At 39.8% G+C, this 15,007-nt stretch overlaps 1 protein-coding gene across 2 annotated transcripts in view; it reads left to right on the top strand.

Moving 5' to 3' along the window:
* PIK3C3 (phosphatidylinositol 3-kinase catalytic subunit type 3) overlaps window positions 1-15,007 on the top strand; it is a 110,214-nt gene that overhangs the window by 80,355 nt on the left and 14,852 nt on the right. For both annotated transcript variants that reach the window (XR_008628620.1, XM_055128244.1), the window contains exon 22: window positions 6,493-6,661. Coding sequence is in view for 1 of the 2 variants with exons in the window: in XM_055128244.1 (XP_054984219.1) it covers window positions 6,493-6,661 (169 nt within the window). In the remaining variant the exon portion in view is untranslated. The remainder of the gene's footprint in view (window positions 1-6,492; window positions 6,662-15,007) is intronic.

The raw sequence follows: 15,007 nt of genomic DNA on the forward strand, positions 1-15,007 counted from the left end.
CAGAGCTGCAAAGCTTTTCATTATCAGGTGTCAGTCATACAGTGTTTGGATACCCATCCCTCCACCAGTGTACATTTCCCACCACCACCAATGTTCCCAGTTTTCCTCTGCCATCTGCCTTTACACTTTGTCCCCTCCCTACAAATCCCTCCCCCTCTTCCCTGTCCCCTCTTTCCTCCATTTTTCTGCCCCAACCCCCCCCCCACACACACACACACACGCTTTGGACATTACAGTTTGCAGTACATATTCTGAGAAGTTAGTTTGTTTGTCCCTTTACCTACTTTCAGCATGCAGTTCATAAGACATTAGATTTAGGGAAAGAGGGGAAGGATCGAGAAATGGGAATATAACCATAGCTATGGAAAGCAGAATGGCACAGTATTGAGATTGTTCACATTAAAATATTAGTTAAGATGGAAACTTAAGAAACTAGTGTGAATTGCTATGAATTTTAGCAGCATTCTCTTTAACCTAAGAACGATGGATATTTGGGACCAGAGGCATAATATAGGTATAAATTAAATATAAGATAGTATAAAACAAAGGCAAGCGGCTCGCCCCAGTTCAATCCCTGACATCCCATATCGTCCCTGAGTACCTGTGGGCATGAGCCCTAAGCACACAGTCAGTATAGCCCTGAGGACTGCTGAGATCCCAAACCAGGACCAGCAAGAAAAAAGTAACTATGGATGTTTGAACTGCAGTTTTAGATAAGGTTTATGTTATTTATACAAATAAAAGTAAGATTTAATTAGCACTTCTCTAACAAGTCAGGGATAAAAAGAGGTATTTATATCAACATTCTATTTGTTTGTGTACTCCACAACATGACTATTTAAGGTAAAAGATTTGAATAAGACCAGACCCCCTGAGTTTCATTCTCTTAATTTTCTGAAGTGCATTTTTAAAAGCCTTGCAAGTTTTACTTAAACATATTAGCTTTCATAGAGCCGTTCTTTTTGGTATGTATAAGGATGAACTTTCTTAAAACATTAATAGACTCTTTTCAAAATATATGGTTCTTTGAACTGCAGAGCATAATAATGGTTTCATTGTTGGATATGATATCTTTTATGCATTATAATTATGTTTTAATCCTGTTCTTTGAGGATTTTCTTTTGGGTATGATAGAAATACACTTTTCATTTGCAAGCAATGATCCATAGCTGACATTGGAATTCCAATAATGCCTGTAATGAAATGAAGTGAAGCAAAGTTCCATATTAAAACCATGAATCCCATCAAATAAACCAGGTGTGATGACTGATACCTTTTGATATTCGGATAGCATGATTATTGGTGGCAACTTTGAATCATAGATTTATTGGATTATCTGCTCAAGTGCATCATTAGGAATCAAGACTATCATTAGGAACTCTTTTAGTAACAAAGCATCATTATTTTAAGTAAAAACGTGGAATGCAACAATGTAGAAAATAAATGAAATATTCATTTTAAGCATAAAGCACAAAATGAAGTACATAAACAGGATTCATTGAGGGTAGTGAAATCCTTATTACACTGATCGTAGAATTCACCAAATCTCAGAGTGGTATCCCCTTTGAACTCTACAAGATTAGGAGATGGTAGTTTTGCACTGAGTTCACACTCAGTCCACTATAATCAGATTTCTTTCTCTAAAACTTTGGATTGATGAAACTTTGGGAAATGTGGTGGTTTATGGATTGCAGGCCCCAAATTTATTTCATAGTGCTTATAAACCCCTGAGGATCATTTTGAGATTCTAAAAGGGTGTTCTTAAGTTGTGAATAATGCATAGATATCTTTTAATTAGAAATGAAGATAAAAAAATAAGATAAACCTCTTAAAAAAGAGGTTGTGATCCTTACGTTTACTGCAGTGGAGTACTATGCACCGTGTGCTACCATATTACATTTTATAAGTCATACAGCATAAAATTCAATATTAATTGTTGTCCATCTACTGTTTAATAAACATAAAAACACATAAATCAGTTTGCAGAGTAGTCAATTTAATAGCAATGTTATAGAGGAAGTAACATTGAAACTAAATCACTTACTCTGGAAATACTGTACAATTAGCACAGTGTGAGTTTGCGTTCAGAGTCCTATATCCCATGTAAGAATTATTTTACTGCCTTCCTACCTTTCTACTTGAATTGCTTCATAACCTTTATTTAGAATGCTAGCACATTATTCCAGATATAACTAATACTGCTTTTGTTAGTATTAACCTGCAGAATTAAAATAATTTTGCTGTTGATATCAATCCAGTAACAAGGCAAAAACTGAAACTAAAAAAGAGCTTAAGGTAGCAAGGATGATCTAAACGTATCTGTTAACTTTATTATAGATTTTCATAGAAATGTAAACCAACAGTTTAAACATTTAATAGCTTGTATTTCTAGAAGAAAATAGCTGATAGTACAGTGTTTTCTAAATAACCATTCAGAAATGGGCAGAAAAGACTGGAAACAGCCAGTTATGTTGGGGAAGGAAACGCCCAGTTTGGGTAGTAAAATAGCCTCATCTACTATTGATAGGAAAATTCCCTCTATGAGAAACAGTATGGAGAAGTCTTAAAAGAGTAAGAATAGAACTTCCATAAGACCCAGTCATACTACTTCTTAGCATATGCCCCCCAAACACAAAAATATTAATTTCTAAAGATATTTGTACACCTGTGTTCATTTTAGTGCATAGTACGGACGGTAGCTAGGACGTGAAAACAACCTACATGTACAACAACAGATAAATAGAAAAAAGAGGTTGTGATCCTTACATGTAACGCAATGGAATACTGTGCAGCTATTTTATTTTTTCTTTCTGGGTCACACCCGACGATGCTCAGGGGTTATTCCTGGCTCTGCACTCAGGAATTATTTCTGGCAGTATTTGGGGGACCATATGGGATCTGGTGATGCAATCCTGGTTAGCCGCATGTAAAGCAAATGCCCTCCCCGCTGTACAATCACTCCAGCCCCTTCTGAGCAGCTGTAAGAAAAAACAGAATGTTGCAGTTTCCTGGAACTTGGATGGAATTGGAGGATCTCATGTTAAATCAGAAAAGAAAAGATATCAGATGAACTCACTCATCTTTTGTATACAGAGAAACAAAGCAAGGGACAGACAGTATCAAACTATTTAAAAATAAAATAAAACTTGGCCTTAGATTATAAAAGTGAGATTATCAAACCCTGGGCAGGGGCGGGGTAGGGAAGGAATGCAGAGGTGGGCTACAGTTTATATGAGTGGAGGGTCTTTGGTAGTTTGGTGTAGTAAAGTATGGTAACTATATACATCAAAATCATAAATGTTAATGCTATTGTAAGTATGTGACTTAAACTATAAATTTGAAATGAAAAAGAACTTTACATAATGGTGACGTGTTTTTACAAAAAGTTGGCATGGGGCTGGAGTGATAGCACAGCGGGTAGGGCATTTGCCTTGCACGAGGCCGATCCGGGTTAAAATCCCAACATCCCATATGGTCCCCTGAGTACCGCCAGGGGTAATTCCTGAGTGCATAAGCCAGGAATGACCCCTGTGTATTGCTGGGTGTGACCCAAAAAGCAAAAAAAAAAAAAAAAAGTTGGCAATATTTTGTGGTAAAAAGAAAGAAAGGTCGTATAAGCTGTAGATACAAAATTGAAATATTGGTTGATAAGTTCAAAATAGTCTAATTCAGTGTTCCTGCATACATGCAAGTCATAATTTTGGGACTATAACAAAGACAGAGGATTTTTACTTTTATACTCGGGATGGTTCTGGGACTGGTGAGATAGTACAGAGGCTGAGGCGGCAAGTTGCAAAGCAGGGTTTTATCCTCAGTACCCACTACTGTCTCTCGCACCTGCTGAGAGGAATCCAGTTCTCAGAGGCAGAAATAAGGCTGGAGAACCAAAACAGCAGCAACAACAAAAATAGTCCTAATGGTTCATTAAGAGTTTAGCTGGGAGGAGGATTACTCTACAACTTAGAAGCCGGCCTCTCATGCTGGGGGAAAAGGCAGCTCAGATAGAGAAGGGATCACCAAGTTAAGAGTGCTAGGAGGGCCCGCTCAGGATGGGAGATGCAGGCTGCAAGTAGACTATAGACCGAATAAGATGGCCACTTAATACCTCTATTTCAAACCATAACACCCCAAAGGAGAGAGAAAGCAAAAGGGAATGTCCTGCCACAGAGGCAGGTGGGATGGGGGGAGGGCGGGGAGGGGGTGGTGGGAGGGATGCTGGGGCCATTGGTGGTGGAGAATGGGCACTGGTAGAGGGATGGGCACTCGACCATTGTATGACTGAAACGCAAGCACTAAAGTTTATAAGTCTATAACTATACCTCACGGTGATTCACTAATAATTTTTTTTTAAAAGAGTTTAGTGTGGGAGAGAAAACAATAAGCGAACCATTTTAACACTCCCTTTGGTGTTTTGATATGACTCAGCTAGGTAAGAGTCTCATTAATAACTACTTACCAAATGTCTGCTGATCTGGGTATTTCTGGAGTGGTTTGTTTTATTTTCCATTGTTTGGATGGAGAGACAGAAGTATCTTTCAATTCTCCTTAGTTGCCTCGCTATCTGTATCCAACTATAATTTCTTGTTACCTCAACTCCCCCATCTGTCATTTACTAGATGTGCCCACTTAAAATTCTTGAGACAGTTACCAACTCCAGTTTGAACAATACGTTTTAAGCCTGGTATAAGCTATTTAAAGAGAGACTAAGGAGAGGTATTAATAGAATAATAATAATAAAAAAAGAGTGGGCAGGTTGCCAAAGGGAAGTTTTTAAGTGCTAATTTTAGTGGATTTATTTCTTCTTTCAACAATGAGTTCTTGCTAGGTGCTGGAAACTGTTCTGAGACTTGAGAGTTGGCAGTGGCCCGAAAAAGCAGAGCTCTGCCTTGGTGAAGCTTACTTACATTGTAGGATCCATACGGGTTTGCCATCGTGTTAAAATACATGCTTGCACTCATTTGTGGAATATAAATAACATACTATGAGACTGACACCCAAGATCAGTAGACATAAGGGCCAGGAGTATCGCTCCCTAGTTGTAAGCCTGCCTTATGAACTGGGGGAGCAGGCAGCTGGAATAGAGAAGGGATCACTAAGTCAATGATGGTTGGAGGACACGTTCGGGGTGGGAGATGTGCGCTGAAAGTATATAAAGGGCCAAACACAATAGCCTCTCAAGATCTATATTGCAAACTATAATGCCCAAAAGTAGACAGAGAGTATGGAGGAAATTGTCTGCCATAGAGACAGGGGGAGAGCTAGGAAGGGGAGGGGGGTACTAGGGACATTGGTGGTGGAAAATGTGCATGGGTAGAGGGATGGGTGTTCAATCATTGTATGACTGAAACTCAAATATGAAAGCTTTATAATTGTTTCTCAATGGTGATTCTTTTTTTTTTCCTCATGGTGATTCAATTAAAAAAATAAAATTGATGCCTGCTTTAGCACTGATTGCAAACTCTAAGCCGCTTCATTAGCCCTGTCTGTGATGAATCACATCTTCACCACAGTGTGGTGTCAGTCACATCTTCCCACATGTGTACATGTTTATATGGCCATCACATTCTTTCATACCTGATCTGTGAACTCAGATGGCTACTCTAGAGTTTGTCTTCACGGTTTCTGCGAATGTAACTATGAATGTGTGGTTTCCTCACTTCCAGCTAATGAATGGCACATATTAGTTCAAAGTGGTCAGATCTATCTAATGATGCAAGTTAAATTAGGGGGCAGGGGGCTGTTGGTGGTGGGTGGGAAGAGTAATAGCTTAAGGGAGGAATTATTAGAAAAATATTAGAAAGAACTTTCTACTGTATGATGGGCAATGTGCTTAAGCTTTAAGAAGTCTACAAGATAATAATTTTTGTCAATATATTAAAAAGTTGTCCAAGATTTGACCACCATTGATCTAGAGTTTTAAAAGTGGACTTTTTTTGGAGCAGGCCGGGGTAGGGGACAGGGGGCGGGCAATGGCTTTAGGGATATACCCAGTTGTGTTCAGGGCTTGCTATTGGCTCTCTGCTCTGTCAAGGGATTTCTCCTTACAGTCTGCAGTGTCACGGACCGAATGGGTGTTTGACACTGCAAAGTAGTCACCTTAACTCCTGTACTATCTCCCTGGCCTAGGGGATTTTTCTTTAAACTTTTTTTATTAAATCACTGTGAGATAGACTCTTACAAAGCTGTTCATGAATTGAATTTCAGTCATATTTAAACATTTAGACTTTTTAATTAACATTACTGTGAGACGATTTTAAATGTACTTGCATCTGAATGAATGGGAGTGGAACTAAAATCTGCCTGAGTATCCCCTACCACGGCTGAGGTTAAATGGTCAAACCGGTTAATAGACGTCATCATGAACTGGTAGTCTTGGTGAAGAGAGAACTATTGGTTGGTTGGTTGGTTGGTTTTTACCAATTGGACAACATATCTCTTTCCCAGTTCCCTAAGATAATTCTGGAAACAAATGAGTTTCTTATCAACATCCAGGCAAACTCTTCCACATAGACTTTGGATATATTTTGGGCCGGGATCCGAAGCCTCTTCCTCCCCCCATGAAGCTGAATAAGGAAATGGTGGAAGGAATGGGAGGCACCCAGAGTGAGCAGTACCAGGAGTTCCGGAAACAGTGTTACACGGCTTTTCTCCACCTGCGACGGTGAGTTGTTTGGCTTGACATAGAAAAATGTGATAGTCTCGCTTCATAGATCAAGAGGAGTCTTTGAGATGTCTGTGATCCGGAGCTGGAGTCGTGATAGCACAGCGGGGGAGATGCTCTCATGCGGCTAACCCAGGTTTGATCCCAACAAACCCCCAACCAACCCCACCAGGAACAATTCCCCGGTGCAGAGCCAGAAGTAAGCCCTGAGCACAGCCGGTTATGGCCCCCAAATTGGTGGTGGTGGTGGTCGGGAGAATGATATTGTCAGCATGGCTCTTACAAAGTTATTGTCGGAACACAGACAATAATATTTCTGTTTTTGTTAAATATATATATATATATATATATATATTCTTTGGGGGGCCACACCTAGTTGTGCTCAGGGCTACTGCAGGCTCTGTATCCAGGGGTCACTCCTGGTGAGGCTCAGGGGACCATATATGGTGGCAGGGATCAAACCTGGGCCTGCCGTGTGCCTTATCCACTGTAGTATCTGATCCAAGTAGCAGTATATATATGTGTGTGTGTGTGTGTGTGTGTATGTGTGTGTGTGTACATATATATACACATATATGTGTGTATATATGTATATATAATATATATATTTGCTTTTCGGGTCACACCCGGCGATGCACAGGGGTTTCTCCTGGCTCTGCACTCAGGAATTACTCCTGGCGGTGCCCGGGGGACCATATGGGATGCTGGGAATCGAACCCAGGTCGACCCCGTGCAAGGCAAATGCCCTCCCCACTGTGCTATCACTCCAGCCCCTCTTTATCGATATTATTTAAATAGTCTGATATCAAAGGAAAATAATAGAATCTTTTGCTTCTTTCTAATTTTCTGGCAGCTCAATGCCAGGAAATGGGGACATGACTACACAAGATTAGATACACATGAAAGCTTTTCAGGAGGCTGAAAGGGTTGAAATTATTTTAATAAAATCTGCTTTTATTTCTGTTGCAAGTAATAGTATACAGAAAGCATAAAAGCTTCATGCTTAGATCTTCCTGCAGCCAGTTGTGAAGAAGTATAATTACTGCACTGAGTTCTTCTCATGTCCCTAGCTGACTTCCCACTTGTTTATCAAAGAACGGAGCATTTGCCTTAGAGCAGTATTAAACTGAATCGTTTTTGTTCTTCAGCAGCCTAAATTCCGCTTGCTATTTAGGTGCATTCAGAAGTTTGTTAAATGATTGAAGAATAAATGTTACAGAAGATATTTTTTCTCTACTTAGCACCTCGTCAACCATTCTGCTGAAAGAGATGTTGATTTTTCTTTATCCTTTTTTCTTCAGTACCACTTTATGTTTTCTTCATCCTAGATTACTTACGGCTGAACAGCATGCATCAAGCTGAAAAAGAATTTAAAACTAAAAATTGCATTTGTTAACTTCAGAATGACTTGATGATTAGTGAAAAATGATTAGGATTTTTTTGTTGTTGTTTCAGGCTAACTGTACATAAAGGAATATTCTTTTCTAGCAAAAATCTCAGTGAGAAGATACACCTTCATGATGAAAATAAATCTAATGGGCATTGAGTTGCCCATGCATATCAGCTCTGTCTTCTCTTTGTAACTTGTTGTTCTTGAAGTGGTTAAGCATAAATACTTGAAATATGCTTATTAAATACATAAGAACCTTCAGCATTTGTTTGCCGAGGATCACACCTAGGTCAGCTGGGCTAGAGTTATAGTACAGTGGGTAGGGCGATTGCCTTGCATGCGGCCGGCCCAGGTTTGATCCACAGCATCCCGTAAGATCCTGGGAGCACCACCAGGAGTAATTCCTGACTGCAGAGCCATAAGGAACCCCTGAGCATTGCCAGGGGTGACCCAGAAATCAAAAAGGAAAAAAAAAAAACAAATAAACTTGGGTCAGCTGCATGCAAGAGAACCTCTAGACTTTCAACCTCGGGCCATGGCAGGTTCCTAGGTGACAGTGGCCTTCTGATACCCAGAGCATGGCTATTTTACCCATATCTTATTTTTCTGATTTCTCAATAGACTTTCCTTGTTAGTCCTGTTTCTACCAGGCACATGCAGTTTTACAAACAGCCACATTATTTTCATCCCTTGGGTAGCAGAATGGCTTGCTTTTACTTTCTAGAAAGGCTAAAAAAAAAAATACTGGGAAGCTGAGTGCCCTCTTAGAGAAGTAGGAGTTCATTTATTATCTGGGCTTTTTAGCTTAGAGTAGTCTAAGACTGGGCTGGAGCGATAGCACAGCGAGTAGGGCATTTGCCTTGCACGCGGCCGATTCGGGTTCAATTCCCAGCATCCCATATGGTCCTCTGAGCACCGCCAGGAGTAATTCCTGAGTGCAGAACCAGGAGTGACCCCTGTGCAAAAAAAAAAAAAAAAAAAAGAATAGTCTCAGTCAGGAGACAGACGGGATACAACGAAATCATAACTAGGGAGAAGGAAAGGTGCTGCCTCTGTCTTGCTGCAAGAAGAAAGCAACAGCGTGCTTTAGAAACTACCATTGATGATTGATTAGTAACAATTGAGTAGAAATTTAGAAGCAGCAAATGAGAAAACGGAGCAGATTTTAAAGTGAACTCTGAGCTTCACTACAGAGCAAAACCATAAAGGATCATTTTATGTTAAATCTTCATGAAAACTGTTCTTTTTTTTTTAATTTCATAAAATACTTTTTTAAAAGGTACTTCCGTTAATATTTTCTAGACCCTAGTATTTTGTTCAGTGTTTACTTTTGTTTGAATGCTGTAAATGGTTGAGTGTATGGCTCAGGTGGTAAAAGTTGCCATTACAGCATGAGAAATTTCCTGTTAGGCACACATTTGTTTGAAGTTAAGGCTATTTGCCACTTTTGTTGCTAGTCTGTAGTATGACTAATTGTTTTAGTGATTTTTGATAGATGCTGATCAATTTCTGCAAGAAACCTCTGAATAACTATGGGCTGCAGTAGCAAAAGAGCCTCTTTTGTTCCTGAGGAATGATTACAGTTTTATGTCAGTACATTTTATTGGGTGACAATTTTCCTGTAACAAGATAATCTCTTTTTAGTAATTAGTGCCAATTGCAACAGTAGTTGATAAGTTCAATTTTTGAGTACTCCTGGTGTCAATAATGTTCAAGTATTTTAAATCTTAGATGTTTGAGGAAGACATAGCTCATTCTGTTAACTCAAATTGCTTCCAGACACCATGCTAGACTTGGATGATGTAACAAATGGCCCAAAGTAGTCTTTAAACCATTTGTATGTCACTTATTTTTGTGATTTAAAATTGGGAATATTTTTAACTATATCAAATAAAGTTCACAATCACCTCAGGTTTTTTGCCTTGTCTCCAAATAACAGTGAATTAATGATTACACTACTTTTTTTTTTAATTTGCTTTTTGGGTCACACCCGGCAATGCACAGGGGTCACTCCTGGCTCTGCACTCAGGAATCAACCTTGGCGGTGCTCAGGAGACCATACAGGATGCTGGGAATCGAACCCAGGTCGGCTGCATGCACAGCAAACTCCCTACCCACTGTGCTATCACTCCAGCCCCAGATTACACTACTTTTTTAGTAAAACATTAACAGTCTCCCTCCTTGAAATAGTACACTTATTAAATAAATATATTTTATGGTATTATAGCTTGGTATTTGTTAGAGTCAAAGTGAATAGATTATCCGGGAAATTGACCTGAAACACTCACTTGATGTAGCGCAATGTGCTTGTTTTTGTAGGTTGTGTGTGTGTGTGTGCGCGCGCGCGCGCGCGCGCGCGCGCGTGTTTGTGTGTGTATGTGTGTGTGTGTGCACGTGTAAGGTTGTTGTTTGTTTATTTGTTTTGTTTGGAACCACATGGCTACACACAGGGCCTACTCCTGACTCTGCTCTCAGGTGACTCTGCTCTCAGGGATTATTCCTGGCAGGGCTTTGGGACCATGTGTGGTTCCGGGGATTGAACCCAGATATACTACATGCAGAAAACAGAAGAAAAAGTTCTACTCTTGTACTAGTTCTCTCGCCACACTACGTTGAAAGGTTTTGCTGAATAAGTTTAGGCTGTCTTTCTAAGTCTGGTGAGTTGTACTGATACTCACCTAACTCTGGGTGAGAGAATGAATGTTTTCCTTGAACACTTTTCAATCCTCTCCCTTTTTAAAAGTCTATATGTAGCTAACATCCATTTTTATCTAGACTCATTTTGTGCTTGTTTTTCACCCTATCAGTATTTCCTTGACCTTAATTTCTTTGGTGATTTGATCATAGTCTAAGTTCTCTGGTAACCTTTAAGTGTTTTTCTGGATGGGCTATTGAATGCCTCTGTTTAGCACATACTTTCCATTTTGGGTCACTTGTATCCTCAATGGAAAAGTACCAGTTAATTTCAACAGACAAAGAGAATTTGTAAGGTTTTAAGGTAGTGACAAAGTATCCATGAAGTAATTATATGTTACACTTCTTAGAGGAGATTCATTTTCATTTTTTTACATTACTTTTCTATTTGATACTACAAGGAATTGTTAAATTTAAGCAAGCAGATTATCCAGAAAAATATTAATATTTCCTGTTTAAAAAATAAAAACATTTCCGTAAAGATATCTACTTTTATGTAAATCCTCTTCTCTCTAATTGGAATTACCAGAAGAACTTGGCTGTGGGGCAGTTCTGGGTCTCGGTCACTGTTAAATTGGTCTTGGGATGGGCTCAGGCTTTGATACATTTAAGAATCTCTGGGTGTTTAAGCATAATGGATTTCAGACTCTCCAAAATATGTCCTTTAGAATCAAACCTTTATGACCTGCCCCCAAACTTTTCTAGTCCACCCCCACTGTAGATTTCTGAAATTCCTCAATGTCAGGAGTAGGAGAAATTGAATATAGTTAGCCAAGTAGAGTATGAATAATTGAGTGTCTTGAAATAGCGTCCTTTTTTGGTTTTGCTTTTGTTTCTTCATTACGTAATAGGTAGCAACTGACTGTGTTCTGCTGGCACCACTGACCTTACACCTGGCTCTGCTCAAAATAATCCTCCTCTTGATTTCCATTTCCTACGGAAAACTTAGCTTAGAGACGGACTTGGTGCCTTCTTACTTCTCTTTGCATTTGCAAACCATTTTTTTTTTTACTAGTAAGCAAAATGAAGCATAAGAGACACACACTTAGATATACCTACTGCCCCACACCCACCAAAAAATACACCCATGATAACCACCTTCATTCTGCCTACCTCCCACCATTCATATGCTTGGAAAACTCTCATTGTCCTCTGAACGACCACTCAGGGACGTCAGCATCCTCTTGCGTAGCATAACCTTGACCAGTCTGGGTTTGTTCTGCTGCAGAGCTAAGCTTTCCACTCTGCCTCCCTTCTTCATAGTTCCGTTTTGGATGATGTTACTGACTGATACAGGTCTTTAGTCTCATTGTCACTTTGTCATAGATAATCCATCTCCTATCTTCCTTTTTTTCTAGCCGCCACTGAATTGCGTTTTGGTCCTAAACTGTGGTGATGTTTACTGCCACTCCCACTAAACTCCCCAGATACAGCCTCTTGTTGCAGGTGGGAGGGTTGGTTCCCTCCGAAGAAGCAGGGTTCCCTGGCTGCCATTCATTACCTCTGTCCTCATTCCTAAGCTCCATCAAAACAACTAATATCAACCACTCCATCTTTAAAATAGAACCTCATGGCCTCTGTTGTTTTTTTGTTTTCCCACCTGAACATCTGTGAAATAATTCCCTACTTCCATCCTTAGTCTCTCAAGATATCCCCATGGAAGCTGCTGATCATACGCATGAGTTTATCATTCTTTTTTTTTTTTTTTAACTTAGCTACTTCCTGGGCTGGAGTGATAGCACAGTGGTAAGGCGTTCGCCTTTCACGCAGCCGACCCGTGTTCGATTCCTCAGCCCCTCTCGGAGAGCCTGGCAAGCTACCGAGAATATGGTGCCCGCATGGCAGAGCCTGGCAAGCTACCTGTGGTGTATTGGATATGCAAAAAATAATAACAATAAGTCTCAGAATGAGAGCCATTACTGGTACCCGCTCGAACAAATCGATGAGCAATGGGATGACAATGACAGTGACAGCTACTTCCAGCAGGTTTACAGTAAACTCATAACTCCTTTTGATGGCTTCTCTCTATGCCCTGTCAATCTTTGACCCACTTCAGTATTTTTGCTTTAATTTTTTTGTTAGCCACGAATGACATTACCATATCTCTTTATTATGTGAGTCTCACCCTTTTCCAGAATATATATTTCATGAATGGAGACACCTTGTTTTGTGCAGTTCCCCACCATCCCTCCCCACCACCCCCATCCCTAGCAGTGTATAGCGGGTGTACTGAGTAAAATTTGTTGGTTGAATGAATGAAATTATTATTTGAGTAGAAATGGACTATCAGCCAAAATGGGTTTTTTCTCATTTCCCACCAGGAAATCAGTAACTTAAGCTAGGTTCTAATTGTTTAGCTATTGCCATACTTGTTTAAAAAGCAATTTAGTCCTAATTTATTTTTGAAGGCCTAATTTGATTAAAAGTTACACCAGGGTATAAATTTTAATTACCATTTCTTCTGATTTGTACGGGCAGTAAAAAAAATTAGAAAATGCTAAGCTACATTATTTGAGCTTCTTCATAATAATAGTAGTTTTGTCTACATGTTCCATTATTTTAGCTCAAGTATTAAGTATTTTTCGTGTATATTGAATATATTTAATAAATAGGGAAAAACCTGCAATTTTTTTTTTTTGTAATTCTGTATTCTGATGGGCTGGAGTGATAGCACAGCGGGTAGTGCGTTTGCCTTGCATGCAGCCGACCCGTGTTCGATTCCTCTATCCCTCTCGGAGAGCCTGGCAAGCTACCGAGAGTATCCCGCCCGATTTGTTCGAGCGGGCACCAGTAATGTATCTCATTGAGAGACTTATTGTTACTGTTTTTGGCATATCCAATATACATATATATCTATGTATATATATATGTGTGTGTGTGTGTGTGTGTGTGTGTGTGTGTGTGTGTGTGTGTGTGTGTGTGTGTGTATGGCCTGAATAATTTATCATCAAAATCCTGACTCCCTTCCCCTAGGGAAGACAGTATGAGGCTCTTATGTTGCCATTTTTTTAGAACCTGGAAGCGTTCATTGTAAGTATGAATAGTGAGAGGGACGGGATTAGGCAGGGGGAGATGAGGAATGTGGCCCTAAGGAATAGGATTGCTGGTATGGGATGTCACAGGGTGTCCCCAGGATTTGCTTAATACCTTGAGTAACCTAGATGGCCACACCCCAGAAGATAATCACCTTGGTCCTAACCTATTCTACCGGGCCCACCTGCTTGAAACTCAATGATAAGTCCTAGTCTACCCCCTTTGTTAAAAAGGTATAAAAGTTTCCGCGTTTTTCTGGAGTTCTGCTTAAGGAAACTCTTCCCCATAGTCTTGGAGCTTTCCTGCCTCCCTCCTCTCCCCTCTCTTTTTCCCCTCTCCTGAGTAAAATCTTTTCTGAATTTGCCATTTCATCTCAGTCCCTCACTTTCAAGTTTGACTGCTTCAGGACTAGAACTCGAGAGCCTGCATCTGCTAACAGCCCTTCTCCTTTCCATGAAGACAGGCTTGAGAACTGGTGCAGATAAATGTTTGATGCCTCCAGGGACCAGCACAGTCCCAAACCTATGTTGAGATATTTAACCCCTCCTTAATGCAGTAGAGTGCTAGCTGTTTTCATCTCCATGTGGTGCTGCTTATATCCAGAACATTCAGTGTTGTTCTCAGAATGGTTATTAATAATCCCTGGAAGAGTCTCAAATTTGATAAGTGGGAGGATCATATTTTGTTTTAATTCTGTTACTCATGACATGCTGAGATAGTCTTTAAATAGTAAGGGGGTTTTCTTGTTTTGTGGGGGTCCAGGGCTCACATCAGCAGTGCTCCGGCTTATTCCCAGCTCTGTGCTCAGGGATCACTGCTGATAGTGCTCAGGGAGCCATATTCAGTGCCAGGGATGGAAAATGGTGTGGACTGGTGCAAGGCAAACACATTTACACATTAATCTCTCTGGCCCCAAGCCCCATTAAGTTAGGAGATTCTTGTCATCATTGAACAGAGACTTTAGAGTTTATAAAATGCTAATTAGGTATACTATGGTATCTCCTTTACCCTTTCTAAAAATATATATACTTAATGAAGCATGTCATTTTTTAGATGTTTATTCAAAGTACTGTTTTATAGTGTTTCATTCAAGATTCGCTTTTCCTTACAACAACTGGTGAATGGCCTCACATTGTATTTATCAAGATTCAAGTACAACTACTTGTAGGTATATAAGATATACTTCTTGATATAAGAATTGCAAAAGTTTAACAGCATTGTATTTTTTT

This window comes from Sorex araneus, chromosome 2 (genome assembly GCF_027595985.1).
Source record: "Sorex araneus isolate mSorAra2 chromosome 2, mSorAra2.pri, whole genome shotgun sequence".
In the NCBI taxonomy this organism is placed as follows: Eukaryota; Metazoa; Chordata; class Mammalia; order Eulipotyphla; family Soricidae; genus Sorex; species Sorex araneus.